The 27,062-nt window shown below is 44.6% G+C and overlaps 1 protein-coding gene across 2 annotated transcripts in view; it reads left to right on the forward strand.

Annotated features, from left to right (window-relative positions):
• The first annotated feature begins 230 nt into the window (after positions 1–230).
• Positions 231–27,062, forward strand: part of Slc18a1 (solute carrier family 18 member A1) — a 29,616-nt gene continuing 2,784 nt past the window's right edge. The window contains exons 1-13 of one of the 2 annotated variants that reach the window (XM_006989570.3): positions 231–358; positions 2,037–2,304; positions 3,612–3,966; positions 5,149–5,207; positions 9,382–9,465; positions 10,379–10,471; positions 11,995–12,084; positions 12,346–12,389; positions 14,625–14,685; positions 14,760–14,855; positions 23,524–23,602; positions 24,730–24,781; positions 26,828–26,891. In XM_006989570.3, the coding sequence (XP_006989632.1) occupies positions 2,181–2,304; positions 3,612–3,966; positions 5,149–5,207; positions 9,382–9,465; positions 10,379–10,471; positions 11,995–12,084; positions 12,346–12,389; positions 14,625–14,685; positions 14,760–14,855; positions 23,524–23,602; positions 24,730–24,781; positions 26,828–26,891 (1,201 nt within the window). In that variant the 5' untranslated portion in view covers positions 231–358; positions 2,037–2,180. Of the gene's footprint in view, positions 359–2,036; positions 2,305–3,611; positions 3,967–5,148; positions 5,208–9,381; positions 9,466–10,378; positions 10,472–11,994; positions 12,085–12,345; positions 12,390–14,624; positions 14,686–14,759; positions 14,856–23,523; positions 23,603–24,729; positions 24,782–26,827; positions 26,892–27,062 lie in introns of those variants that run through there. The other variant, XM_076553248.1, reaches the window with a different exon arrangement.

The following is a 27,062-nucleotide window of genomic DNA, read 5'->3' on the forward strand; positions in this document are numbered from 1 at the left end:
AGATAAGCACAGATGAAAACCAGCACAGCCCAGAGCCTCCATCCACCCCCTCCATCCTGGTCCTCTCTGGCCCCAGCCCTGCCTGCCTTTGATGCAGGGAGCTAAGGGGCTCAATGAAACCTGTTGGAGGTTCCAATTAAGTCTTTGTGGACACAGCGCGCAACACACACACACACACACACACACACACACACACACACACACACACACACACACACACACACACACACACGAGTCTCCTCAGATAACAGACAGCAATAAATCCATCAGCACATCTACTCGGAGAGAGCAGTCTCGGCTTTCTTGCCAACAGCTGCCAATTTTTCTCTGAGTGCCTCACATCAAGATGAACTGTAAGGTAAGATTTTTTTTTTCCTTTTTGGACAAGTTTAACTCTTCCTTAAAATTTCTGTTTCTTATTAGAGGATTTTTGACTGTGAAGTTTACTACTGGTGGATTAACAGATTCCTTGTTTTGTTTTTGTTGTTATTTTGTTGTGTGTTTCATCTCTCCCTACATATTTTACTCTCTTTGGCAACGTCATTTCTGTTGCTTTCTTTTAGTCTTTCCTTATTTTCATTCTTAGGTGTCTTAAGTAAGTTTGTAGCTCAAAATTTCTTATTATACAAGGAATTGAAGGCTCCCAGGTCACTGTATGTGGTTCCTGGTTCAAAGTTATCTGGGAATTTGTTTCACTTGGGAGCTTGCTCCTGGAACTGCAGTGTGGAGTATATTCTTCTAGCCCGGGACTTAGAGGACAGTAACCTAGTACCTGGAGCACTTCTACCATTTGAGGCTAATGTTTAATCCCAGAGATAAACATTCAAAATTATTTACTACTTGTTCTATGAAACTGGTTCACTATAGAATATTTTAAAATGATAAATGAGGAAAAGAGTAAAATCACTGATTATAAGTAACCAGCACCTGAATGTACATCTTTCTAGTCTTTTAAAAAAATAAGCACACCTTTTTTAACATACAAATATCAAGCTATGAATGTAACGTCATATCCGTATCATACATTTTATGACAGTAGTCCATTTTTAAGTGTGGCGTTGTTGGTATTGTTGGCACTCTAACAGAAACCTCATAAAAAGCTAATAAAATCCTCTTAGAAATTTCAATTCCCTGAGGTTAGACAAGGAACTGGGACTTAATGGTAACATATGACACAGGTTCCTAAATAGGAAGCTACTGATAGAGAAGTCCACTTAGGAAACTCGTCATGAAAGTTAGTGCCTTATTTACACAGCAACATGCCTTTCTAAACAGGGCCCTGTAGCTTAAATACAAAAATCCAAGTACTTCTAACGTATATCTGCAGGAAAAGGTAGAGTGCAAGAATACCAGCTAAGAAGCTTGGGCTTTTATCTCCATTTGACGCCAATCGTGTGACCAGGACAAATCTCTCCAGCTCCTGAGTCTTTCCTTTTTTTAAACTGTTTTGTTTCTGGTTAATGCTTCTCAGTGGACAGACAGCCTGGGTGACACATACTTCCCCCTCCCCTTTTTTTTTTGACACATACTTTTGTATGCTACATATGCTATAATTTTTTGAGGGGTGATAAACATAAGACTTTTTTTTTGCATAGTCACAAAGTTGCTTTTATTTGTATTTACATTATTTTTAAGGCCAGGTCTTGCTGTGTAGCTGTGACCTGGATCTCTATGTAGTCCAGGCTGGCCTCAGTCTTATGGTCCTCCTGGCTTCACCTCCAAGGGGCTGGGATTACAGGTGTGCAGTATTTCAGATTAAACCTGTTTAAAAATGAGAAGAAAACAGGCTGTAGCAGCTCAGGTGATGCCTACACCATTCAGATGAGAGGCTGATGTCTGTCAGTTGAGAAACAAGGAGGCTGGTCATCTGGGGAGGCTGTTTAATGCAGTGGGTGTAATTTCAGACATAAACCTCTGATAAGCAAAGTTTTCTGCAAGGTGTTGTGGGAGATGTGGATTTATTGAGATTATATAAGAAATGAGCAGACAGGCATGAAAAACTCAAACTCTCTTGTTCACACTTTTGATTTGAACAGTGAGCTTTACTGGACCAGGCAGACTTCGTCTTCTTCTATAAAGGCGACAGAAGACCCACAGCTGTCAAGGGACCTTCCTAAGCACCTGGAGGAGAAGGCCCCCACTCTCCCACTCCCTCCCCAGCCCACTCCTGCAGCCTTGCCATGTTCCAGGTTGTTCTGGGTGCTCCTCAGCAGTTGCTGAAGGAAGCGAGGAAGTCCCGGCAGCTGGTGCTGGTGGTGGTGTTTGTGGCTCTGCTCCTGGACAACATGCTGCTCACTGTGGTGGGTACGTCTGGGGCTTTCTGTGCTGAGGGTGTATCTGCTTTGGGTCACAGCAGGCAGCATGTACCCTGCTTAATTTCATCATTGAGCTGACTTGTTCAGTTTTTTCATATGGAAAAGTTGTGGAGGTTGTTGAGAGTTGGAGGGAGCTGTAGGCAGCAGGGCCTGAAGGCTGTCAAGCTTAAGACTAATGACCCCAGAGGTCCAAACAAAAACAGGTTCAGAGGTGCCTGGCAGGAAAAGAAGGCCCAAGCCAGAATGTCACTTCTTCACTATTATGTCTTCCCATGGTTGCTGGTGACTCTGGAGACACCTGGGGCAGTGAGCACTGTTTTCCTGTGATGCTTTTCCAGACTGTCCTTTGCAAATGTAGGACGTACAAGTCCTTACCAAGCCCAGCCTTTCTGCAGTTCATTACCTCACACTTCTGCATTTTCTGGCTGACCCTTCATTAACTTTTACATGACATTACAGAAGTATATGACTACGTACTCGAATGTTGTCTCTCCTGGGTGAAATGCATGCTTTAAAGAAGTGTCTTCTTGTGAGAAGTAGATAGTCCAATATAGCCAATACTCATTTCTTGTGGCTCTATAATTTATAATCCTACAATAAAATTATAATTCTATTATTATATTCTCACAAACACTGGAATAGCAAATAAATCTTTGTATCAAAGGGAAATACGTATACACACTCTTCACTCCACCACAGAAATTATTAAATCTTGACATCAATGGGTTCTGGTAGGTTCTGTCTCTTACAAGAGGCTTAAAGATGTTAAATGTCATTTCCAAGAAGCCCACTAGCAAGTGCTGGGGCTGGAATTCACTACCTGTGAACTGCCTCAGAGCCTGAGCTTCTCACAGTACACTGCCCGGGTCCTTAGCCTTTTCAACCCTCTGGTCATCTGGGAGCTGATTCCAAGAGGCAGCATGAGCCTTGTTCTGCTTCAACTAGAATATGTGTATTGGATGAATATTTTTTCTCATTGTGTACCCATCTGTGAAAAATCATTATAGATCATCATCAAGCATTGATTCTTCGGTTATACCTGATTCTTTACAAGTAGGTGAATTAACTGGTAAGGATGTCACAAATTCACGAAGACTAGCTATATGATGACTAGAATTTGGTCCTTTAGCTAATAGGATGATTTGAACAGGCATGATCTTGAGTAGGCTATAAATGATGTCACTTAGGAGTCTTCTTTCTGCATCAAACTGGACCTCATAGTAATGCCTTTGAACTTAGTAGTGGTGACAGGATCTCTGTCCTTGAGTTTTCTCACGTATCCTCATTGATTTTTAGTGCCCATTGTGCCCACCTTCCTGTATGCGACAGAGTTCAAAGACGTCAACTCTTCTTTGCATAGAGGTCCTTCTGTAAGCTCCCAGCAAGCTCTCACCTCTCCTGCCTTCTCTACCATATTCTCCTTCTTTGACAACACCACCATGACTGCAGAAGAGCATGTACCCTTCCATGTAGCATGGACAAATGGCACCATCCCTCCTCCAGTCACTGAAGCTGTCTCAGTACCTAAAAACAACTGCTTGCAAGGGATAGAGTTCTTGGAAGAAGAAAACGTCCGGGTTGGGGTTCTATTTGCTTCGAAGGCTTTGATGCAACTTCTGGTCAACCCATTTGTAGGACCTCTTACCAACAGGTAACTCAGTAGCCACAGTGTCTGTCTTAGTCACTGCTCTATTGCTTTGAAGAGACTCCATGACCAAGGTAACTATTGCAAGAGAAAGCATTTAAATTTGGGGCTTGCATACAGTATCAGAAGTTTAGTCCATTATCATCATGTCAGGAAGCATGACAGGATGCAAGTTGGTACTGGACTTGTAGCTGAAAGCTACATCCTGATCCATAAGGAGAGAGAGAGAGAGAGAGAGAGAGAGAGAGAGAGAGAGAGAGAGAGAGAGAGAGAGAGAGAGAGAATGAGAGACTCTGGAGTTGGCATAGGCTTTTGAAACCTCCAAGCCCACCCCCAGTGACACACTTGCTCCAACAAGGACACACCTCTTAGTCCTTCTAATCCTTTCAAAGTGCTACTCCCTGGTGACTAAGTGTTCAAATATATGAGTGCCATTCTTATTCAAATGCCACAGTGTCCCATCCACAAAGTACAGACTCAGGCTTAGCACAGAGGCCTAGGTCACATATAAGTCAGTAGTTCTCAGCCTTCCTGATGCTGTAACCCTTTAATACAGTTCCTCTTGTTGTGGTTGACCAATCCCCACCATAAAATTATTTTGTTGCTACTTCATAACTGTAATTTTGCTCCTGTTATGAATTGTAATGTGAATATCTAATATACAACCCCAAAGGGGTCATGACCCACAAGTTGAGAACTGATTATATAGGTGATTAGAAGAGAAAAAAAGGAATGCTCTGGCCTCCAGGGGAGCCAGCAGTTTGGAAGCTTGTTATCCCAAAGGATAACAGGTTATCGGTGAAATGTTAGAGGCATCACATTTCCTCAATGATGTGAATACTGAATACTGAGAACAGGGCAGTGAGCAGCTGGAAGTTGGTGAGCATGGTTTGAGTGGGATGGAGGAGAGAACAGGACAGTCTGAATACAATGTGAAGCACTGGCAATCTGGAAACGCCATCTAGGATGATCCTGAGGTTTTGAGAGATACCTTTTCAGGAAAGGATAATTTGGGCCTTGTCTGGGGGTAGATTTGCTTGTCAATTTATTTATGTGTATGCATTCACATATGAAGAGAATGCTCTCAGATTAACCCCGTATCCGTTCCCACTGAGATTAAAAAGCATACTGTCCCAGCATGTGAATGTGTGCTACAAGGCTGTCTTTCTTTGTTCCCTTCCGCCGTAGGATTGGCTACCACATCCCCATGTTTGCTGGCTTTCTGATCATGTTTCTCTCCACACTAAGTAAGTCATTTGCCTCCCTTCACTACTCATCTTTGATCCATCAAGTAGATGTTGTGTAAGGGAGCAGGACTGAGTTTCCCAGAGGAAAAGAAGACATCTGAACAAGTCAACTGGGACACTGGCTGAAAGGTTTTTGTAGCCATTTGAACAGGGGCTGGGATGGTGTTAGTAACCACCTCCTCTTATTGGAATCATTCTCCTCTTCTATAGGAGAACATATTCTTAATTTACTTCAGTGAAAATCATGAAGCTGTTTGATAGTACACACTATGTATATGTATGTGTATATGTACATTTACTTGTTCAGGTGTGTGTGTGTGTGTGTGTGTGTGTGTGTGTGTGTGTGTGTGTGCACATAACTAATCTCTTGAGCAAGCTTACTGCAAGCCTCCCATCTTTTAAAAAGAGATAGTATTATTTTAGTATGCTATGATAAAGATATTGTTTTAGTATGCTATGGTAAAGGGTGACTAACAACAACAAAAGAATGCTGTATCATAGTAACTAGAAAAGTCCCTAAATCCTACTGTTTCCCAACTAAGCGCACCTTAGCCTACACCTTAGGAAAGTAAATTTGCTAAAGAAACAGGAAAGTAAATGACAAAGCCTATCCAGTATCCGCTTGATGTTCCTAATAAAATGGAGGTGGAGCCAAAACAGTGAGATGAATAGGCCTCATGTTTGACCCTGAGACATGAAGGGATAAAGCACACAGGGTGGGGTGTCCACTTCTAGGGGTTAATGCAGGGAAGACACCTGTAGACCTACGATTGGTTCGTACCGCTTCTCTAATTCCTTGCTCCCAATTACACAGTTTCTCCCTCTTGATTTTTTCTTAGTTTTCTACCACACATCCTCTTCTCTCTTCCTCCTCAGATTTTCTCCCCCACCCCCAGAGTAAGAATTGACCCAATCTAAAGTCTGACAAGAACTAGTTGCATTTAGGGATAGAAGGAAGGCTGGAGTGCAAGAGCTTGAAATGGGATGTTCTTGCTGAGAACTGGAAATACGCTTGGGTAATTAAAAGAAAATGAAGTCACCAGGCTCTGCCGCGCTCTTCTAAACTCAGGGTCACAGAGAAGGTCCTCATCAAACTCCGTGGGACACTAAACAAACCCTAAACCAGTTAATGAAGGCAAGAGACTTAGAGGGGTGGAGGGGCTGGTTGGATCCAGAGGGAAATGGGAGAGGGTGGTGGGGTGGGAACCAGAATGTACAAGTATGAAGCAGTGAAAGAACAAAATTTACTTTAAGAGAGGAAAATTAGGAAGTTCAACTTAGTTCATTAGTTTCCGTAAGTTCAGCCCGTGTTAGAGAGCAAATTAAGGAACACAGTCATCCAATGTGACTTGGAAATTCATTAAAAATTTTTTCTGGAACACATATAAAGAATAAAATATGTTCTAGGTATTTAGAGAAGGATGTAGTAGTTGCCTTGGGAATCATGACCATACCCTGCAAAATAAGACTACAAAGTGTATCTGTGACCCGAGGTATTTAGCATAAAATCCTTGCTTGCTCCTCTGCCAAGAAGCAGTAGATTAAAACCTGTTTCTATTTACTGAACTGTGTGTGTTTAATAACAGTTACAGTTCCCAGGAGGTCGCTAATGCTGCTCTACTGAGCTAGCCTAGTCCTACACAAACAGAAAATATATTTGCCTATTAGGATAGCCTCTGTAAGCCTTACTTGGGCTTTGAATAAAACAATAAGTAAAAACTGGGCATGATGGCACAGGCCTGTAATCCTAGCACTTGGGAGTGAGAAGTAGAAGGCATAGATGGTCAGAGCCATCCTTAGCTATACTGAGTTCAAGGCCAGCCCAGGCTACATGAGGCTCTGTTTCAAAAAAAAAAAATTATTAAGAAGTTGCCAGTGCTTATCGCTTATCACTCCTCTCAAAACCCCTATCTGGGACTTCTTGATGTAACTGGGAGACAAATAATGGCCCATATTAATTTAGAAAAATGAAAAGGAGCCAGGTGGTGGTGGCATACACCTTTAATCCCATCTCTTGGGAGTCAGAGGCAGGTGGATCTCTGTGAGTTTGAGGCCAGCCTGGCCTACAAATCAAATTCTAGGACAGAGAGAAAACTTGCCTCGGAAATAAAAACCAAAACCAAATAAACAAACAAAAAAAAAATGGAAAAAAAATGATTGCTTGTTTTCAATTGTGACCGATTGTCTTGGTTTTCCTGAGATTGAGGTTTTCCACAATGTGATTTTCAGTTTTGAAACTAATTTTTTGTCCCGGGTAACGAAAGACAAATAGGCTACTCCATTCTTTAAGGACATAAAAATAGTGGTGTTTGAGCACACTAGATATTAGAAAGTCAGAGAATGGGCATTGGAGGCCAAAAAAAGAGGGACAGAGAATGTGTGTTTTGGGGAGACAATGAGTAGTTGGGTGTGGTCATGTTGGGCTGTAACTGAAGAACATAAAACACAACCAAACACACCTATAATAAGTGGTCAGGAGAATTAAAGTTTGTCTGGTTCAGACACCTTGGGAAGGATTCTTTTTTCTTTGGAGATATTGTTTGGGAGTCCAGGATGAGCAATGTCTGGGTCTAAAAACACAACCTCTACAACCTGTAATTTGGTTTGAGACAGCACTCTCCAGTTAGCCTCTCAGCTTCATTTGTGTTAGTCTCTAGTAGGTGGTCCATCAAGGACGTCAGCTGATGTGTTCTTTCTTTTTCACATCTGCTAGCAGTCCAGCACACTCTATCATTTAGTAAATCCCAATTTGATTGGGTGGAAGCATCTTCCACCAAGGGGAAAGGTCAGATAGAATGTAAGATGTCTTCTATCCAATGTCTATGGCCCTCGGGGTGCACACAACAGATGGCCCAGGATGGCCCAGCAATGGCAAGGGGCCATTGTAATCCAGAATTCAGGAGTAGGGATAGGTACCAGTTCCCAGTTTCAGTGGGAAGAACATCAGACTAGCAGTAAACAAGCACAGAGACCCCGCCTTCTTTCCACTGTGTACTGACTTGATTCATGCATCTGTGGCTGCTCAGCGTTTTCATCAATTCAAAATCGGTCCTAATTGAAGACTTGGAGTGATTAAGTAGTTAACTTCAAGAACAAAAAGCAAACATCACCATGCTTTCTTCTCCCCTTTATATTTAAATAATGGGTCTCATCTCATCATGCATGCTTAAGATCCATGTAATAGTGACTCATCTTTCTGTGGAATCTGAGTCAGCTTGCTAATTCTTTTTTTTTTCCTAAGAAAGATTTGACATTTATTTATTGTGTTATTTATTTACTATACGTGCATATGTATGCCACCGAATGCATTAAGTTCAAAGGACGACTTGCAAGAGTTGGTTCTCTCCCACCATGTGGGTTCTGGATCAAACTCATGTCGCAGTCTTCACAGCAAGCACCTTTACTCACTGGTGCTCTCTCTGGCCTAAAAAAAGAATTTTAAAAAACTGTTGTTTTATTAATGTCCTATTTTGGTTTTTGTTGTTGTGATAAAATACTCTTACCAAAAGCAACTTGGTGGAAAAAAGAGTTTCTTTGGCTTACAGAGTATAGTTCATGGTTGGGGAAAGCCAAGGCAGAAACCCAGAGGCAGAAACTGGTACAGAGATCATGAAAGAAAGGTGCTTACTAGCTACACCCTAATGACTTGGTTAGCTACATTTTTCATATAATCCAGGACCACCTGCCAAGGAATGGCACTGCCCATGTTGGGCTAGGCTCTCCTGTATCAATTAACAATTAAGAAAATGCCTCACAGACATGGCCGCAGGCCAATCTGACCTAGGTAATTCCTCAACTGAGGTTACCTCTTCCCAGATGACTCTGGGCTATGTCAAGTTGATTGCTGAATCTGGCTGTGACAAACTAGTTAATCTAACATTTAATAATGGGCTTTGTTATGATCGTTTCATGCATTATAGTATGCACCTTTGAGCATGTTCGTCCCCATCCCCAATTACCCTCTTTTATCCCTTCTCGATTTTCCTCTTCCCAATGAGCCCCCTTCTACTTCCATGTGTGTTTTGGTGACCCAACAAGTTTCATTAAGGTTACTTACAGAAGCATGGGTGGGGGGCCATTTACAGGAGCATGAGCAGCCTACTAGAGGCTATACCACTGAGGGAATGTTTCTCCTCACGCTGACCAGGATCATTCTGACTCTTTTCTTCCCCAGTGTTTGCTTTCTCTGGCACCTATGCCCTGCTATTTGTGGCTCGAACCCTTCAAGGCATCGGATCTTCATTTTCATCTGTTGCAGGTAAAGCTGCAACACACACACACACACACACACACACACACACACACACACACACACACACACACACCTTTTTTTTTTTAACCACTACTTAATTACTTTAGGTACTACATAAAATTTATATGAGGAAATAAAAGGAAATGCCATCCAGGGAGATAGCAATTAAGATTTAGGAATAAAGTGATTGTGGATTTGTGGGAGGGGCCCGTAGATCCCTGGCCTGGATTAACTTCAGAAGGTGTACAGGTGCAGCTAGCTCAAATCAGAAGAAGCCCAAGGTTCTTATCTACTCCCACATCAAGGCCTTTCCTTAGCGTTGCTTTTATTTAATGGGAACTGTTACTTCAGTAATGTCCTCACAGTTTTCCAAGTATTGCTAAGCAAAGATGTCACAGTCTCCCGTGGGGCTGCTGTGCTGTGCCACTCACCCAACTGAATGGCCTGATGGCACAGTTACTAGATGTTGCCAGCCCATTTTCTCTCCCAGGTGCCTCATATTTTAGTGTTCCTCCTTGAGTGCCATACTGAATACAGTAGTCCACTCATATGTCTTCCCTTCCTGGCCTGGTCTGTGACCTCCACATGCGAGGAGATCTATTAGGAAATGACAAAAATCCTATGAAACATGAAATAAGTAGACAATAGTATTATTGTATTACCCTCCCTCGAAGGCTTTTTGTTTTTTACGATATAACAACATCAGCACCAAACTAATAAGTTATGTGTAGGGGAGGAGAGAGAGGCGACTGTGGAAGGCAGTATTTGCTATATACTGTGGGCTGAGTTTTATAAAAGCCCGCAAACGAAATATCCAGCAAAGACAGCCACTTAAGATGTTATCGGGCTGGGACCACGGGCTGTAAGAAGCAGTCAGCAACCTCCCATGTGCTAACTTCAGCTGTCCTTTCCTATTCAGGGCTCGGGATGCTGGCCAGTGTCTATACCGACAACTACGAGAGAGGGAAAGCCATGGGAATTGCTTTGGGGGGCCTGGCTTTGGGGCTTCTGGGTAAGTAGCACCTAGACAGAGGCCTGAGTTCAGGAGATGGGGGTGTTGCAAACCCCACAATCTGATGGCTCCAGGAGGTAGGGACTTCCCTGTCGTGGAAGACAAGTAAGTATTGTCCTTGCCTCTCTGGCCCAAGTGTGTTGACTCTTTCAGAAAGATCACCATGGAAAGGTGTCATGTCTTTCTCCTTAAGTGGCTGTGAAATGCATGAGGGCCCGGGGAAGTCCTGAAGGCCACCCTGTCCAAGGGAGTGAATGTCCCACATTACTGGGCACTGCCTGCCTCACCTCTATGCACAGCCGGTGCTTTCCACAGGAGAGCTGAGCTTTTGCCAGAGTCTCTGCTGATTTCATAGAAGTAATGTCCTTTAATCCTTACCACCAACTTGTGAAGATGAACGGCTGTCCCCAGGCTAGAGATATTAGAAAGATTAAGGAGCTATCCAAAGTAATGCCAGGGCCAGGGATAAGGACTCCGATTTTCTGTACTCAGAAGTCCCAGCTCCAAATAATAAATATACTTATGTTTTCCTTGATGTTTAGACTTCATATTGACTAATTCAACAAGCTGCTTCCTTTTGCTGAGCGCTCTCTCCATGCCAAGCACAATGCTGGCGCAGATGGCAGAGAGGTTAAAGGATAATGTTCTGCCCTCAGGCAGTTTACAAGCTTGCTGAGGGGAAGATCCAAGTCTCATTCTTCCCCTACCAGCCACCATGGTAGAGAAGAGAGGGAAGAAAGCCCCATTTTTTGTTAGTAGCCATGTGGATACCCAGCCTTGGATGTGGGTCACATTAGACTCCTTTATCACAGTTACTTTTAGTAGAATGAGCATGCTACATCCCTGAGAGACCCTTCAAGGTCAGCCCATCCCTCTTTCATGGTTTGAACATGGCACTAACCTCCTACAGGTTCTCTTTCACACCTGCTCCTTCCTTCATGATACACACTACCAGAAGAGCCTACACCTGGTGGCGTTTCTTCTCTGTTCGAAAGTACCCTGTTTCTCAATAACCAACAAGGCTATTGTTGGTTACATCAATAGATAGCTCATCTGGCTCTCGGGAGCCCTTGATTGATGTTGCCTCAACCATCCTCACCTTCACATTTCCCCAGTACTCATGCGGCATTGACATCAGTCTTCACCCCCACGTGTACCCCCATTCAGACCCTTCAGTGTTGCCCCTACACATTGCCCCAGGTGCGGTGGACTTGGCAAAGTGGTCACAACACCTCGGCCTTTCTGACCTATTCCACTGGACTTACACAGCACTTCATGCACAAGATCATTTACTGTGGAGCGTTTGGCCACATTTCAGTTACTTGTGCTATTGCCTCCCCCATCCATGCCCTGCTAAATCTCCTTTACTAGAAAGGAAGTCTTTGAGGACAGAGACTGAATCTTCACCTCTGAACCCGCCCCCCAGCCTCGGTGGAGCTTAGACCCTCCAGGCCTCCAGTAAAGGCTGAGTGGGTGATCTGGAAGAGTCGCATTGCAGGTGTCTGTAATGTCTTTCCTTTCAGTGGGGGCACCTTTCGGAAGCGTGATGTATCAGTTTGTGGGCAAGTCCTCTCCATTCCTCATCTTGGCCTTCTTGGCACTTCTGGATGGAGGTAGGTCAATGCCGGTGCCTCCAGACAGATAATAGTTCGGCTCAGGTTGGAAATGCATTATGCCATGACGTCTATTTTGACATGTTTAGATGGGTCAGGGATTACCCCATTCTAGGAAAAGAGGAAGAACTGAGGGAGTCAGGGTGGTAGCTAAGCGGCCATTAGTAAAGCCCCAGATAATCAATGAATAAACAGAACTGTCCCTCTGTCTCCCTTTTTTTTTTTTTTTTTTTTTTTTTTTTTTTTTTTTTTTTTTATCAGCTCTCCAGCTTTGCATCCTATGGCCTTCCAAAGTGTCTTCTGTGGTAAGTGGACACGAAACTCCATTGCTCTGGGATAAGTAGCATGGCTGAGCACAGGAGAAAGGGGAAGTCAAGAAAAGTGAACCCCAGATTTGGACTCCAGGCAGGCCTACACGTAGGGTAGCAAAGGAGTCTGGCTTGGTGTCGGACAAAGATGGAAGCGGGGCTATAGAAAGAATCAAGTGTTTTCTAAGGGATGAGGAAGGTGACGGAGACCTCCGGACAACCAAGAGCATCCCCCGCTGACCACCATTCAGTTCTAGTCAAGAAATACCAGAGTTTGTGTTCGTCTGACCCCAAGCCAGAGATGGCTCTGAGAACTCCAGATCAAGCTATACTTGAGGGATGTGGGCACAGCGTTGAGCAAGGAGTTGCCCAGCGTGTGAGCAGTGATCAAGAAGGTGCTGGGGCGCAAGCATTTTTCGTGTGACAGAAGCCGTGGAGCCAGTGGAGAAGGGATGAATGTGCCCACTATTGCTGGGCCAGGTCCCCCTCGCATTGGCGAATTGTCCGAAGCCAACAGAGAAGGGATTGTAACAGTAGAGGTAGAGAAGGATTGGACACCATTGGAAGGGGAAGGATGCATCTGAGCTGGAGGAGATTCTAGATCTGAAGAGCGAGGGGTGAGATCCTCTACAAAGTTTGATAGAAAGAACATACTGCGTGCGGATGATGATACTGTGGCCTGAGTGTCAGTGGGGAGACTATAAAGAAGTTTTCTTTGAATGTAGTGTAATACTTTGCTGTATGAATTGGTAGGGACACAATCATTTTGTAACATTGGTATAGTATTTTGGGGATGTATAGACCATTACCATCTGGGAGCCAAAGCTATCTAGAAAGATACATTCAAAGGGTATTAATCTCTCTATTGCTATTTTCCCCTTTCCTTCCCTCACCTCTAGCTCTTAAAAGTGATCCCTTTAATTCTTTTCTATGTTTTTCTGCCAAATGATTTGTGTGTTTTCTTATGGTTACCCCACTTTTCTTCCATAAAAGGAAACATATTCTATATGCTTCTTTACATCTTCCCCTCCCCATTTAATAATGTTTCCTGAAAAAAACATCCCGTCACTGTTGTGCAGTTGTGTGATCCACATTAGGGAAGAAAACCTGTCATTCTGTTTCCTGTTTGTGCATTTAGGTGGTTTTCCGTACGTTGCCATCACAGACAGTACTTCAGTTATTAGCCTCGTGAACATGCATTTTATAATGCTGGAGGTGGTGCTTTCTTCTCTGTCTGACTGTCTTCCCTCCCTCCCCACCCCTGGCAGTACTGTAGTAGGGACTAAACACAGGGCCTCTCACAGCCCACCCAGGCAAGCACTCCCCCACCAAGCTGTACATAACCCAGCTCTGGCAGCAATCATTATGTATCTTTAACTGTGATGCTGGCTTACTTCTCTGTGTATGTGTTTACTGTTTGCATCTATTTCTTCACTTTGATTTGCATGTGGGGTGAGGTTATTATAATTTTGGTTTTGGCATCTCTATATTTATCCATTGTTGTGTGTGCATCATATGCGGTTGTTGTATCCAGACTATTAAATCTCGCATGTGATAGAGTAGACTGCACACCAGAGGTTAGGAAATACTCCGTGGTTCCAACTACTGAGTCAGGCAACACTGTGGGAAAGGTGGGATTTGAACTTGATCTGGAAGAACAGGTAAGATGGAGAACTCTGGAGATGAGAAGGGTGGTAATTCAGGTAAATGTAACAAAAGGAAGGTGGGGTATAGCTGGTTTAAGGGTAATGCCATGAGAGCGGGGTGATCAAGGCTGGTCATTAGGACCAGCATGTAAACACAGGCGTTCAAGCTCCCCGACTGCACAGCGCAGCTCAGAATGGATCAGAGGAAGAACCGGGACAGCTTGAGGCGCCTTCTCCTGTAGCACTTCCACACTCACCTTGAGGTTAAGTGCTCTGCCTGTTGTCAAGTGCTGCCTGTGGGGCAAACAGTTTACAGAGAGATGTAGTGGAAAAGCCCTGGACACTTATTGACAATCCTGGCCTTGCTTCCAGTCATTGGAGGTAGGAATTATATCCAATACATGGTATGCTGCTCTGATTGCCTCAGGACTTGTACACAACATGGACTCTGTCTCCAGCTGGGATACCTTTCCCTAGACCCGAGTTTCTTGGTCTCTGCAGTGAAGGAGACAATGATGTCTAAGATTGTATCTTAGATCCTGTGAAAGTCTGTAGAAATGAAAGGTTCTGTTATTTGTTTTCTCAGAGTGCCATGGGGACTCCACTTCTGACACTTCTCAAAGACCCTTACATCCTGGTAGCAGCAGGTAAGCTGACCCCGCCCCCCCTCTCTGTGGGAAGAGTCAGGCTTTAGGCACTGACTCACAGAACTATCTCTCAGGTTCCATCTGCCTGGCCAACATGGGAGTCGCCATACTAGAGCCCACACTGCCCATCTGGATGATGCAGACCATGTGCTCCCCTGAGTGGCAGCTAGGTAAGTGACCTGGGTCCCCAGCAAAGGCTGAGGCACCAGGCAGGGGCTGGGGGCCTTTTTGAAGGTAATCAACAGCCATCAAGTCCGGGTCATCAACCTCTCCAAGGGACAGTACACTCCCTTCATAGACTCAGCTCCATGTCCACACCCATGAGCTGAGTCCAGATGGGTGGGTGGAGAGTCACCTTGTGAAAGATGGTGGGCAATGGAAAGGTCAGGCCTAGTACTATAGTAAAACTCTTCAGTATTGCTAGCCCAAGGCCTGTTTCTGTTTCCAGAGCATCGGCTGGCAATATAAATTTGTGAAAACCACTTATTCTTTCTGTGTTACTTTTCTCGTTGCTGTGACAAATTACCCAACAAACAGCAACCTAACAAAGCAAGGATTTCTTTTCCGCTCACGACTTGGGAGGATGTCTTCTGTCTTGGTGGGGAAGGCCTGAAGAGTTAAATATTGCTGGGTGGCCTCAGTTCTGGAGGGACCATGAAATAGAGGGCAGGGGATGCCTGCACTCATCTTGTGTTCTTTTCAAATTCCTTTTTGTTTTGGCTAGGGCCCCAGCCTGAAGGACGGTGCTTTCCACATTCAGTGTAGGTCTTCCCTCTTCACTAAACCTCTCTTCAAACACCCTCCCAGACTTCCCAGGGTGTGTCTCTTAGCGATTCCGATCCAATAATTGATAAAAATTAACTACCACACTTTCTAAGCATCACTTTTAAAGAATCTTTTATTTTTATAAAATTATAAGGTAAAATTTTGTTTTGTTGTTCCAGCCAGTGAGGCAGATGGGCCGGAGAATATCAGCTCCATTTACAGACAACCATGCTGTCTGTTCTTTATTTTTGGCTAGTTCTGGAGCTAAATCCCAGGGTCCCCATGCAAACTGGGTGAGATGCTAGCACTGAGCTCCAGTCCCAGCCCTGCTGTCTTCTGGTAATAAACTTGGTGCCTCTGAACGTTTTTCCATGACTTTGTACCACATTACTTTGAAGTAATTGGGTTTCCCAATTGAGTACCACTTGACTAGTGTCTGAAATGAGCACGTCAGTGCTATGTGCTTCCAAGAGCAATTGTAGAAATGAATGGTGCTCTGCACCTGAGCACCGTGTAGGATCACAACCAACCACACTGTCACTACCTCCTTTTGTTGTCTTCTGTACTCTAGAAAGGGTCTTCAGCCTCCATCCAGTCCATAATTGAGGCCCCCAGCCTCTTCTGCTCCACGGAGGCCTTGAACTTGAGTGAGCTTAGAGAGAATGCCTGGGCCTCTTCCAGGAAACCTGAGGACGAGGGGAGCAGGAGAAGCTACGTGCAAACAGCTCAGTCACTACAGGCAGGAGAGGCTGGAGGTGCCAGAGGGGAAGCTGATAAGAACTGGATATAGCTCAATGTACCATAAAAAATACAGAATCTAATTTCAAGGGACCAATTCTAAGCAGGGCTCCAGCTGCACACCCAACTTCAAATTGAATTTCTTGCGCTGTAACTGCCTCTGACCAAGACAATTAATTGAGTTAGGCAGAGCTCGGTGCAGATAACATCGCTTCAGAGGGGGTTCTGGCCACTCTGGCTCCTGGTACTAGTGAGCGCACGACAGCCTGGAGCAGCACTAGCCCGGAAATCCAGTTAGCAGCCTCAGTTACAAGTGACAAGTCACTTGGTCACCGTGTTCCAGCATCTCTTATTACTTTTCCCAATGCTGTCTGCGCCTATAAACTCCACACATTCTAGATGATGCTGGAGGCTTCGAAGCAAGTTGGCAAAACAGGTTAACTCCACCCCACTCCTTTTTTCCCCCAATTTATTTTTGTGTTCAATACATCCTGACCACAGTTTCCCCTGCTCCTCCCCTCCACTCCCCTACCCATCTCCCCTCTCTCCCAGACCCCCTCCTCCTCCATTCCCTTCAGAAAAGAGCAGGCCTTCCAGAGATGTCCAGTGAATATGGCATAACAAGATACAGTAACATAGACCCTCATATCAAGGCTGGGTGAGGCAACCCAGTGGGAGGAAAAGGGTCCCAAGAGCAGATAAAAGAGTCAGAGACACCCTGACTCCCAGCTGTAATGACACACACTGGTATGATTTGCTGGAGGAGGCTCAGGCAGGAGGATCACAAGTTTGAGGCCAGCCTGGACTATACTCCCATCTTTTTTGATCTTGATTTTTTTTTTTTTTTTTGAGACTGGGTTTCACATAGCCTGTTCTGGCCTTGGACTGGATATGTAGACAACCTAGCCTTGAACTCTTGATCCTCTTGCTTCCATCTTCCAAGTGCTAGTACCTTAGGCTTTGAGGCATGTGCTCACACTCCCCATGGAGCAAGTGATATTTCTAATAAGTTTCCAGGGGACAATGGTATACACCACACCTGTTGTCAATCACCCTTAGAAAACCAATGTCCATGAAGAACACTTCTCCAGTTTGCAGGAAGGAGCAAAGGTAAAAAAACAAACTAACAAATCAAACAATAACAACAACAAAAACTGTTGAGAGTGATGTGTGGTCTGAATTAGACCTTGTACCACATGGCCAATGCATCCTGGGTACTGCTACTACATATAGAAGATAACACTGACTTTGGAGACAGGTGTACCATGGTTTGAATCTATGCACATCCATTTATCAATTATCATGTTGGAGAGCTCTGTTTTTTTCTTTTCTTATTTATTTAGACAAGATCTCACTATACAGCGTGGACTTGTCTCAATCCTCGGTGCTGGGATTATAGATGTGCACCACCATACCTTTCTTCATTTTTCATTTGTAAAATGAAGATATCTTTCAGTGTCTTGGTCTTTGTACTTATGTCAGGGAGGTTAGGGCAGTGCATGGATTATAGGATTTACTAAACTAGTAATTTATCTTGACAACCATGGCTATGTGAGATCCACCCTTGAAGACAGGCTGTGAACAGTATGTGGGTGTTGATTAGCCTAGAACGCAAAGTACTGCTAAAATACCAGCTAGAGTCAGGTGCTGTGGAACAAGTGAGTGTTTAAGGAAAGCCTCATTTAGGAAATTTCACACAATTTACAGGGGTGTCAAGGAGACAGGGAGCTAGGCCAGCAAGCTTCCTCTTTCTATGTATCAGCTACACCATTCAGTAGTTATTACCTCTAAACTTTCACAAGCAGTTAAGCACACATGAACAGGTACAGTTTGAAACAGATTGCGACCCTGGGCCGATAAAGTAGGCAAACACAGGAGGGCATGCTTCACTTCTGCTGCAGAGAAGATAATATTAAAAGCAAACAAGCTGCTGCCAGGCCCTGGCCAACTGTTTACAATGGGCTTTGGGATCAGAGTCATGATGCTTTCTATTGGGTTATATTGTTTCCTCGAGGTCCAAAAGCGGCACAGGGCGGGGCCAGTGAGACCCAAAGAGACTCACACTTCTGGTTCCAAGCAGACCCTCAGGCCAGAGCTGGCCACCAGTCACTCTGGTGGGCTTGGGTAGCGGGAACACCTGCCTTGGAGTGAAATGCCTGGGTTCACCCTGACCATCACAGGTCATGATAATAATTGAGGCAAGTGTTCACAGGGCACTTCTGTGCCCAGCCAGTATAAAAGATATGCAGTGTTTTCCTTATTTTTATGTTTTATTATTTTTTGTTTTCTACAAACATTTTTAACTTTTTAAATAATTTCATAAGTACTTTTATCATAACCAGCCCCCCAGCCTCTCCAACTCTTCCCATGTTACCCTATCTTCCCTTTAAAATGATGGCCTTGTCCTTAATTATTATTTTTTTTAGTGTATGTGTATGTGCTCATGTATGTGTACATGTGCATGTGTGTGTACATGCATATGTGTGGGTCCAATAGTGAGTCCAATAGTGTTGTTCATATGCTCATGAGTGCTGGGCTGACTACTTGGGCATGGACAATTTTCAAAGGGGCTCATCCTTGAAGAAAATTGAATCCCCTTCCTTCCAATGCTTGTTCATGAGCCCTTCCCCCAGGTACATTGGAATACTGCCTGGTGTGGTCTCGTGCAGACAACCATATTAGTGAGGTTTCATGGATGCAGCTTCCTGTCACATCTAGAGCACACTATTTAGCAGCAGTCTCCTTGTCCTCGGGCTCTTACACGCTGTTACAATGCTCCCTGAGTTTTAGGTATAAGGTTGTGTTACTCTGTCCATCTGGGGACAGAGTCCTTTATTCTCTGTATTTTGACCAGTTGTGGGATTTTGTAATAGTCTCCATCTGTTACAAAAAGAAGAAGCTTTTTTTTTTAAAAAATGAGAACTGAGAGCCTATGCAGTATTTTCTTGGTGAATCACGACCATCCTGTCCCTGTGTTAATTGATTCTATTTTTATAACAAAACATCTGAAGTGGGCTGATTTCATAAACTTACGAAGTTTTGGAGGTGAATGGTACCAACACCATACATAGTGCTGGTCTAACCAGGGACTCCGGGGGATGGTACCAACACCATAGTGCTGGTCTAACCAGGGACTCCGGGGGATAGTACCAACACCATAGTGCTGGTCTAACCAGGGACTCTGGGGGATAGTACCAACACCATAGTGCTGGTCTAACCAGGGACTCCGGGGGATGGTACCAACACCATAGTGCTGGTCTAACCAGGGACTCCGGGGGATAGTACCAACACCATAGTGCTGGTCTAACCAGGGACTTCAGGGGATGGCAGCAGCATTTACAATTCAGGATTCAATTCCATCCTTTAACTCACTCCAGAAGAGTTCTAGCTACCTTAATATGTCTCCAGAAAAACCCCTCTGACAATCCAAGGACCTGGCCCCACCTCCAGCAGGATCTCATGTGGTGGCTTTGAAATCACTGTGTAGCTGAGGTTGAGAATGAACTGATCCTTCTGCCTCTACCTCCAGAATACTGGGATTACAGGTGTGTGTGACCATGCTGAGATTATGGTATTTATGACCACAAATCTAAAGTATGTTTTTCTGCTAATGGTCTTCCTAGATGCCGCTATTATATACTCCCTTTCATCTTCCAGGGGCTCCTCTGGTTCTGTCACCATCTGTCCCCTTTCCTGCACCTGTGCCCTCAGATGCCGCCTTCTCTCTGAGGATGGCCGAAACATTGCACTGACTCCCCCTTGCCTCCTTAGCTGTACCCCTCAGTTCATCAGCTTCTCCTCTCCTACTGTGATACCTTTCAAAGATAAGAATTCCACCCTTGGGCTAAAGAGGTAGCTCAGGGGTTAAGAGCACTTCCTTGTTTCTCCAGAGAACCAGGGTTCTATCGCCAGCACACATATCATGTCTCACAATGTGTAACTCCAGTTCCAGGGGAACCTGATGCCTACTGATGGCACTTAATGGACAAGATGCCCATATAGACATGGCGCACATATGGACAAGCAGGCACACACTGATACACATGAGGAAAACATTTTAAACTGGGTGTGGTGACACACACCTTTGTTTGATCCTGGCACTCAGGAGGCAGAGGCAGCTAGATCTCTGTGGGTCCAGATCTAGCTTTGTCCACATAGTGAGTTTCAGGACAGTCAGGGTTATGAAGAATAAAAAAAAAGGAAGCCTATCCTGTGGTGTGCTGACTTGGATATCTGTTCTCTTTCTGAGCTTTTGCAGATAATCCCAACCATTTCCAATATTAAAACAAAATAAGTATGTGCTCTTAAAAATACTCTATAATTATGAAGCTGGGTGGTGGTGATGCATGCCTTTAATCCCAGCACTTGGGAGGCAGAGGCAGGCGGATCTCAGTGAGTTCAAGGTCAGCCTGGTCTACAGAGTGAGTTCCAGGACAGCCAGGACTGTTACACAGAGAAACCCTGTCTTGAAAAATAAGAAGAAAAAAAACCCTCTATAATTATGAATATTTGTGTGTGGCCTTGGGTATGTGCATGTGAGTGCAGGTACTCACAGAGGCCAGAGGTGTCAGGTCCCTCAGGAGCTAGTATGGGCAGTTGTGAGCCACTCAATGTGGTTGCTAGGGACAGAAGTCAGGTCCTTTGCAAGACCAGTAAGTGTTCCCCATCACTGAGCTATCTCTTCAATCCCCATTTTCATGACCTTAAAAACCAAGTAGAAACCAGCAAGTCCTGAGCTTGTGTGTTCATGACCTCTCCTTGGAGCCCTGCCCTGGTACATTTGCCTGTGTGGCCTTCCACATGGTTGTTTCAAGCCCTTCATGATCTCCCTGACTTTTCCTCCCCACTGGTCTCCATGACCCAGTTGATGGAAAAGAAAAGCTCTAGTTCTCATTATTCCTCTCTTCTCACTCTCCTTGTGCCCCACCCCCCACCCCATGGCATGAGAGGAAGCTCTATAACTCCACCCTAAAAATAATTCCAGTTTTGTTTACTCCTCTCTGTTATGGCTTCCAAGTGGAGACTGACTTTTCCTCGGGGCTTGAGATGATCTCTGGCTTCACTCCCATCCTGTGAACCCATTCTTCTAAGAATTTATAGAAAATACAAGTTGGGCTGTTTAATTCCTCTCTGAAAGTTCTCATGTGCTCTCTGCTCACAGGTCCCAGCCACCCAGGCAGCCTTCCTGCTCCTGTAGCACACTAAGTGGTTTCTTTATGCCTCTGAGCTCGTGTTAGGTGCTTCACATGTTTCTGTCTTCTCTTTTTTGGTACTAGGTCTCAGCTTAAGCACCACCCATCAGCCTTTCCTTGGCTTCCCAAATGCTTGGTCATCTTTCCTCCAGTTATGCTGACATATGGCTACATGAAATTTCTTTCACATTTTTTCAAACATCTTTTCATTTATTTTTTTAGTGTTTATTTTAGCATTATTACTCATCATAATAAAATAAACTATTTTATCATTCACTATCTGTCTCTCCTTGAATGTGAACTCCCTTTGAGTTATGATCATCCTTTGGGTTTATTTGCTTGTACTCGTGTATTTTAAGATAGTGTCTTGCTATGTAGACCTTGAATTTACAATCCTCTCCATTCAGCCTAGTAGAGCAGCCATCAGGGGTCTCAAGAAAAAAATGGCCACATTATCCAAAGTACTTCTGTAAGGCAAAAAGGTAGAAGGGTACTTATCTGCTAACTGCTTAATCAAGCAAGCACTCCATGGGGCTCCTGTGCCTCTCTTCAGTGGTTTGCATTCTTACTTGATTGGTTAATGGACACTGGCACAGCTGATAAGCACAATAAAACATTTGACCATATATTCTGATTTTGGAGAAAATGCCAATTTTTGTATTTTTTCTATTTTTTTTTTTTATTAAAATAGCGCTTCCCTTCTCTTGCTTAATGCTTTGGTAGAGAAGACAGCACGTTTTCCTTGTGTTTCCTATGGCCTCCCCTGTACTGGGATTACAAACTTGCACCACTGTGTTTGTTTCTATTTTTTTTTTTTTTTTTGGTTTTTCAAGACAGGGTTTCTCTGTGTAGCTTTGTGCCTTTCCTGGAACTCGCTTTGTAGACCAGGCTGACCTCGAACTCACAGAGATCTGCTTGGCTCTGCCTCCCAAGTGCTGGGATTAAAGGCGAGTGCCACCACTGCCCGGCTCTATGTTTATCCTTTAAAAGAAATTTTATTTTATATTTTATGTGCATGGGTGTTTTGCCCATATGTATGTTTTCTGCACCATATTCGAGCCTAGTGCCCAGGAAACTGGAGTTACAGACAACTGTGAGCCACCATGAGGGTGCTGGGTTGAACCTGGGTCCTCTGGAAGAGCAGCCAGTGCTCTTCACTACGGAGCCCTCTCTCCAGCCCCTCTGTGTTGCTCTTACTTAGTGCTTAATTACTGGCCTTAAGACTACCTGCCAATGGTAAAAGCTCATCAGACAGAACACAAGAAAGGAGGAAAGAGATGGCGGGGGGGGGGGGGGGGGGGGAGAACTCGAAAATAACAAGTACAATTTCCAGGTCACATAGCTCACAAGTGGCCAAGCCACACACTGAACCCCAAACTCTGTGCTCCAAAACCCATGTTCCGGATCATCTCACTCCACTGTCATAAAGGATGTGGCCAGGGCAGTAGTTAATGAAAGGCTTTTACAAACATTTTCCAACTTGTTCCCACCGTTACCTGGCGGCAGATAGTGACAGCTTCCCTCTACTCTGATGTGGGAGCCAAGGCTCAGAAAGGCAAAGACCATAGGCAAAGCAACAAGAGGACAGGTCACAAGCAAGCGAGGGATTTGACTTCCCAGGAATCTCATACTCTAGTGCTGATAACCAAGTCAATTTTATACATGCCAGTGGCTTACTGAGTCTCTTGTCAGGAAGTCTGGGAGTGCAGAGCATTGAGGCCAGGCGGTGGTGGTGGTGCACTCCTTTAATCCCAGCACTTGGGAGGCAGAAGCAGGCGGATCTTTGTGAGTTCGAGCCAGCCTGGTCTACAGAGCGAGATCCAGGAAAGGCACAAAGCTACACAGAGAAACCCTGTCTCAAAAACAGAACAAAACAAAACAAAACAAAAACAAAAACAAAACAAAACAAAACAAAAAAAAAACATATTGAGGCTAAAAAAAGCCCTGGTCCCGAGGAAAGCAGGGCTGTGGGGTCCTGAGACTTCTGCTCTGGAGTTGTGGAGTTGCACAAAGATCTCCAAAGCAGACAACAAAGTGGCTTGGGGACCTGGAAGTATCAGGAGTACTTTGCTGAACTGTAGGAAATTAGATGCTTTAGGTTAAGTTGAGCACATCCTAAAGTGAGCTTCTGTGTCCTCCACAGGTCTGGCCTTCTTGCCTGCCAGTGTGGCCTACCTCATTGGCACGAATCTTTTTGGTGTGTTGGCCAACAAGTTGGGTCGGTATGTAGCCTGGGAAACTGGAAGAATGACTGAACTATCACTTAACAGTGTCCTTTGAGCTTGTCCCTGTACTTGGGACAGCTTCTCTGAGACAGTCTAGGACACAATGATAAAAATTGCCATGAGAGAAGTTGATGGGTAGGTGATGAGGACAGTATAGAGGATGGGTTATCCTGAACTGACTGCAGTGGTTACATAGAGTTAGCCCTTCCTTTCCAGCTAAAGAGGTAATGCCAGCCCAAGAACCAACAGCTGCAAAAAAGAAAAAGGAAGCAGTATGTATTTTAGGGCAGCAGTTGCCAAAGTCTATTCCATGGAACCCTAGGGTATTCTAGACAGGAACAACAGAAGCCCATGATGGGGGCAAGAAGTATGAATCTAGATTCTCTTCCCCTATTACAATGATGAAATAGCTTTGGTTTTAATTTTATCATTGAAACTCAGCACAAAGATTCTAAAAACACATTTGAAAACACTGTTATAGGTATGAAGAGGTAGGCATATTTACATGTGGTGTTTGAGATGGATTTGTAAGACCATGTGTATTATGAGTAGGTAGAGTCTGAACTGGGCTGTAGAGAGGAATCAGTGGGTAAAGGCATTGGCTGCAAAAGCTTAGTGACCTGAGTTCAATCCCTGTAACCCACATAAAGGTAGAGAGACTCACTCCACAACGTTGTCCTCTGATTTGCACATGCATGCTGTGGTGTGCCTCCTCTCACATCACCCCCCCCCACACACACATATACACACTCTCTCTCACACACAAATAATAATAAATAAAAAACTATAAAAAGGAAGTAACCTGAACAGGCAAACACCTGTAATCAAGGGCACGAGCATCTCCCAGGAGCCGAGTACCTTGGAACCAGCAGACCAGTTCTAAGGGAAACAAGCTACGTCTCACTGTCCTACTCCAGACACTGCTATGAGGAGAGCTATGAGGTCAGGGAAGAGATGAGGTCAAGCAAATGACAGGGACAGAAAGGGTTCAACCTGGCCTGTAGTCTCTGTGCACTTCCTTCCCCTAATCTAAGGGATTAAATTAGGGTGTGCAGGACTGGCCAAGGTGGCAGGTAGTAGCCATCTCTCTGCAGACAGTGTGTGATGATGCCCTTTTCTTCCAGGTGGCTGTGCTCCCTCGTTGGAATGGTGGCAGTAGGAATCAGCTTGCTCTGTGTAAGTACAAGGCCCACTTGAAAAAGGAAGCACACTGGACATTTTAAGACAATTTCGCTTCAAATGAGCAGCAGGCTGACTTGGTAGGAGTTTCTAGAAAACTGTTTGTACATGAACAGACATTGGTGCTGGAGGAGATGCCATCAACTGAAACGGCATGCCATCAAAAGAAGGAGAAAAAGCAGAGGCGTAGGGCTGTGGGTGGGAGGAGCCAGAGGTGTGAGGCTGTGCACAGAGACATGTGAAGTGAAACATGTTGGTATCTATTTCTGGGGCTGGCCAGCCAGTGGTGTTTTATGACTCCATTTGTTCAATCTACTGTGACAGTTCCCACCAGCCACCAGGGCAGGTACCACCAATGGCTCAGTCTCTAGAACCAGAAAAGTTGGTAGAAGAAGAAGAAAGCAGGGATTTCCATCTTTAGGAGGCCTTTGCACTCCTAGGCCTTTACTATCTCCTGGTCTCAGTGGAGACCGTCAGTCCATCAGTCCATTTGGCTCCAGGCTCAAGGGGTATGGAGAGCTTTGAGCACTGCACCCAGGACGATCTGGAACCCCTGGAAATAGGCATGAGCTCAGGCTTCCACGCCAGCTTTGCCACTTGCCATTTGTGTGGCCCTGAGCTACTGAGTCACCTCCCTGCTCAGTACTCTCACTTGAGGATTCTGCTTGCATCTCACAGGATATTCGAGGTAATCCACACAGACTGTGGCATGGAGAGGGCACATGAAAAGCCCTCAGCAAGTCAGCCCTGCCATTGATAAATATGAGCACCTCTTGAGGGGTTGCCCATAAGTATAATGTGTAGCTAATGTTTTCCTGCCTGGCCCACAGTCAGGACAAATCTCTATCACCCGCCAGTCCCACAGCTGCTCAGACCCAACCAAGTAAACACAGAGACTTATATTGCTTACAAACTCTATGGTCGTGGCAGGCTTCTTGCTAACTGTTCTTATATCTTAAATTAATCCATTTCCATAAATCTATACTTTGCCACGTAGCTCATGGTTTACCGGTGTCTTCACATGCTTCTTGTCATGGCGGTGGCTGGCAGTGACTCCTTCTGCCTTCTTATTTTTTCTTTTCTCCTCTCTGTTAGTCCTGCCTATACTTCCTGCCTGGCCACTGGCCAATCAGTGTTTTATTTATTGAACAATCAGAGTAATTTGACATACAGACCATCCCACAGCAATAATGAGTTGTCAGTGCTAAATGGCATGACAAACCTTGGCGGGCTGTGTGATGGAATAGTGGGTGGGGTAACAGGCACCAAGGAAAGGGTAGGGACACTGCCTGAAAGGGAAGGACAGGCTTTCAGTAGGGTGAATACACGCCATAGCTTGCTCTTGTGGCACCCAAGCAATGTCACCAATCTCTCCAGTTAATGAGCTGTGAACTGTTGGGCTCATTTTTTTTGTCTTTTTGGCTACTAGGGCTACCAAGTTGGGGATTCAAATAAGATGTTAGGACTTAATTGAATGGTGTAGGCCTTTAATGCCAACTATCCCAGGAGGCTACGATAGGAGGATCAGAAGTTCAGGGCTTTCCTGGCTATAGAGTAAGTTCAAATCTATCTTGGGAAACTTAGTGAGACCTCTTAATCTCAAAAGAAGTAGAAGGGGAGGGGGAGTTGCCTAATGTGTACAAGGCCCTAGGTTCAATACCCAGTACTGTAAAATAAATAACAAGCAAATTCAATGATGTCAATGATGAAAAGAAAGATGACCACATGACCAATGAGGACAGCAGTGTGTATTTGGTAGAGACAGGCAGATGATGAAGAAAGGGTTCCTCGCTATGATATAATGGAATTGAGTCTGAGTTTCAAAATTGATACTGCTGCTTATTGGCTTCATAACTTTGGTTGGTACCAGTCCAGTTTTCAAGTGATCAAAGTGGAATGGAAGATTATTCTTCAAAAGAAGGTGTGAGAAATCAGAGGTAACGAATGTGGCACATGTCTCAAGTATATGTCATATGGAAACTCTGCCCCCTGTGTTCCCAAACCAGTGGCACTCTGAAGAACTCTTCTTCCATCCCCTTCCAGGTGCCTCTGGCTCACAATATTTTTGGCCTCATTGGCCCCAATGCAGGCCTTGGCTTTGCCATAGGTAAGTGGTGCCCTCAAAGTCAAAAAGAAGCCTTTGAAAATTTCCTCTGGGTTGGGTTCCTTTCCTCCTCATTTCCTCATCAGAAGAGGATGACGGGAAAGCAGGAAGGGGAGAGAATCTGGCAGATGTGCAGAGGTGGGATCCTGGTTCCTACCTGGACCTGTGTTGGTG

This window comes from Peromyscus maniculatus, chromosome 17, assembly GCF_049852395.1.
Source record: "Peromyscus maniculatus bairdii isolate BWxNUB_F1_BW_parent chromosome 17, HU_Pman_BW_mat_3.1, whole genome shotgun sequence".
Classification (NCBI taxonomy): Eukaryota; Metazoa; Chordata; class Mammalia; order Rodentia; family Cricetidae; genus Peromyscus; species Peromyscus maniculatus.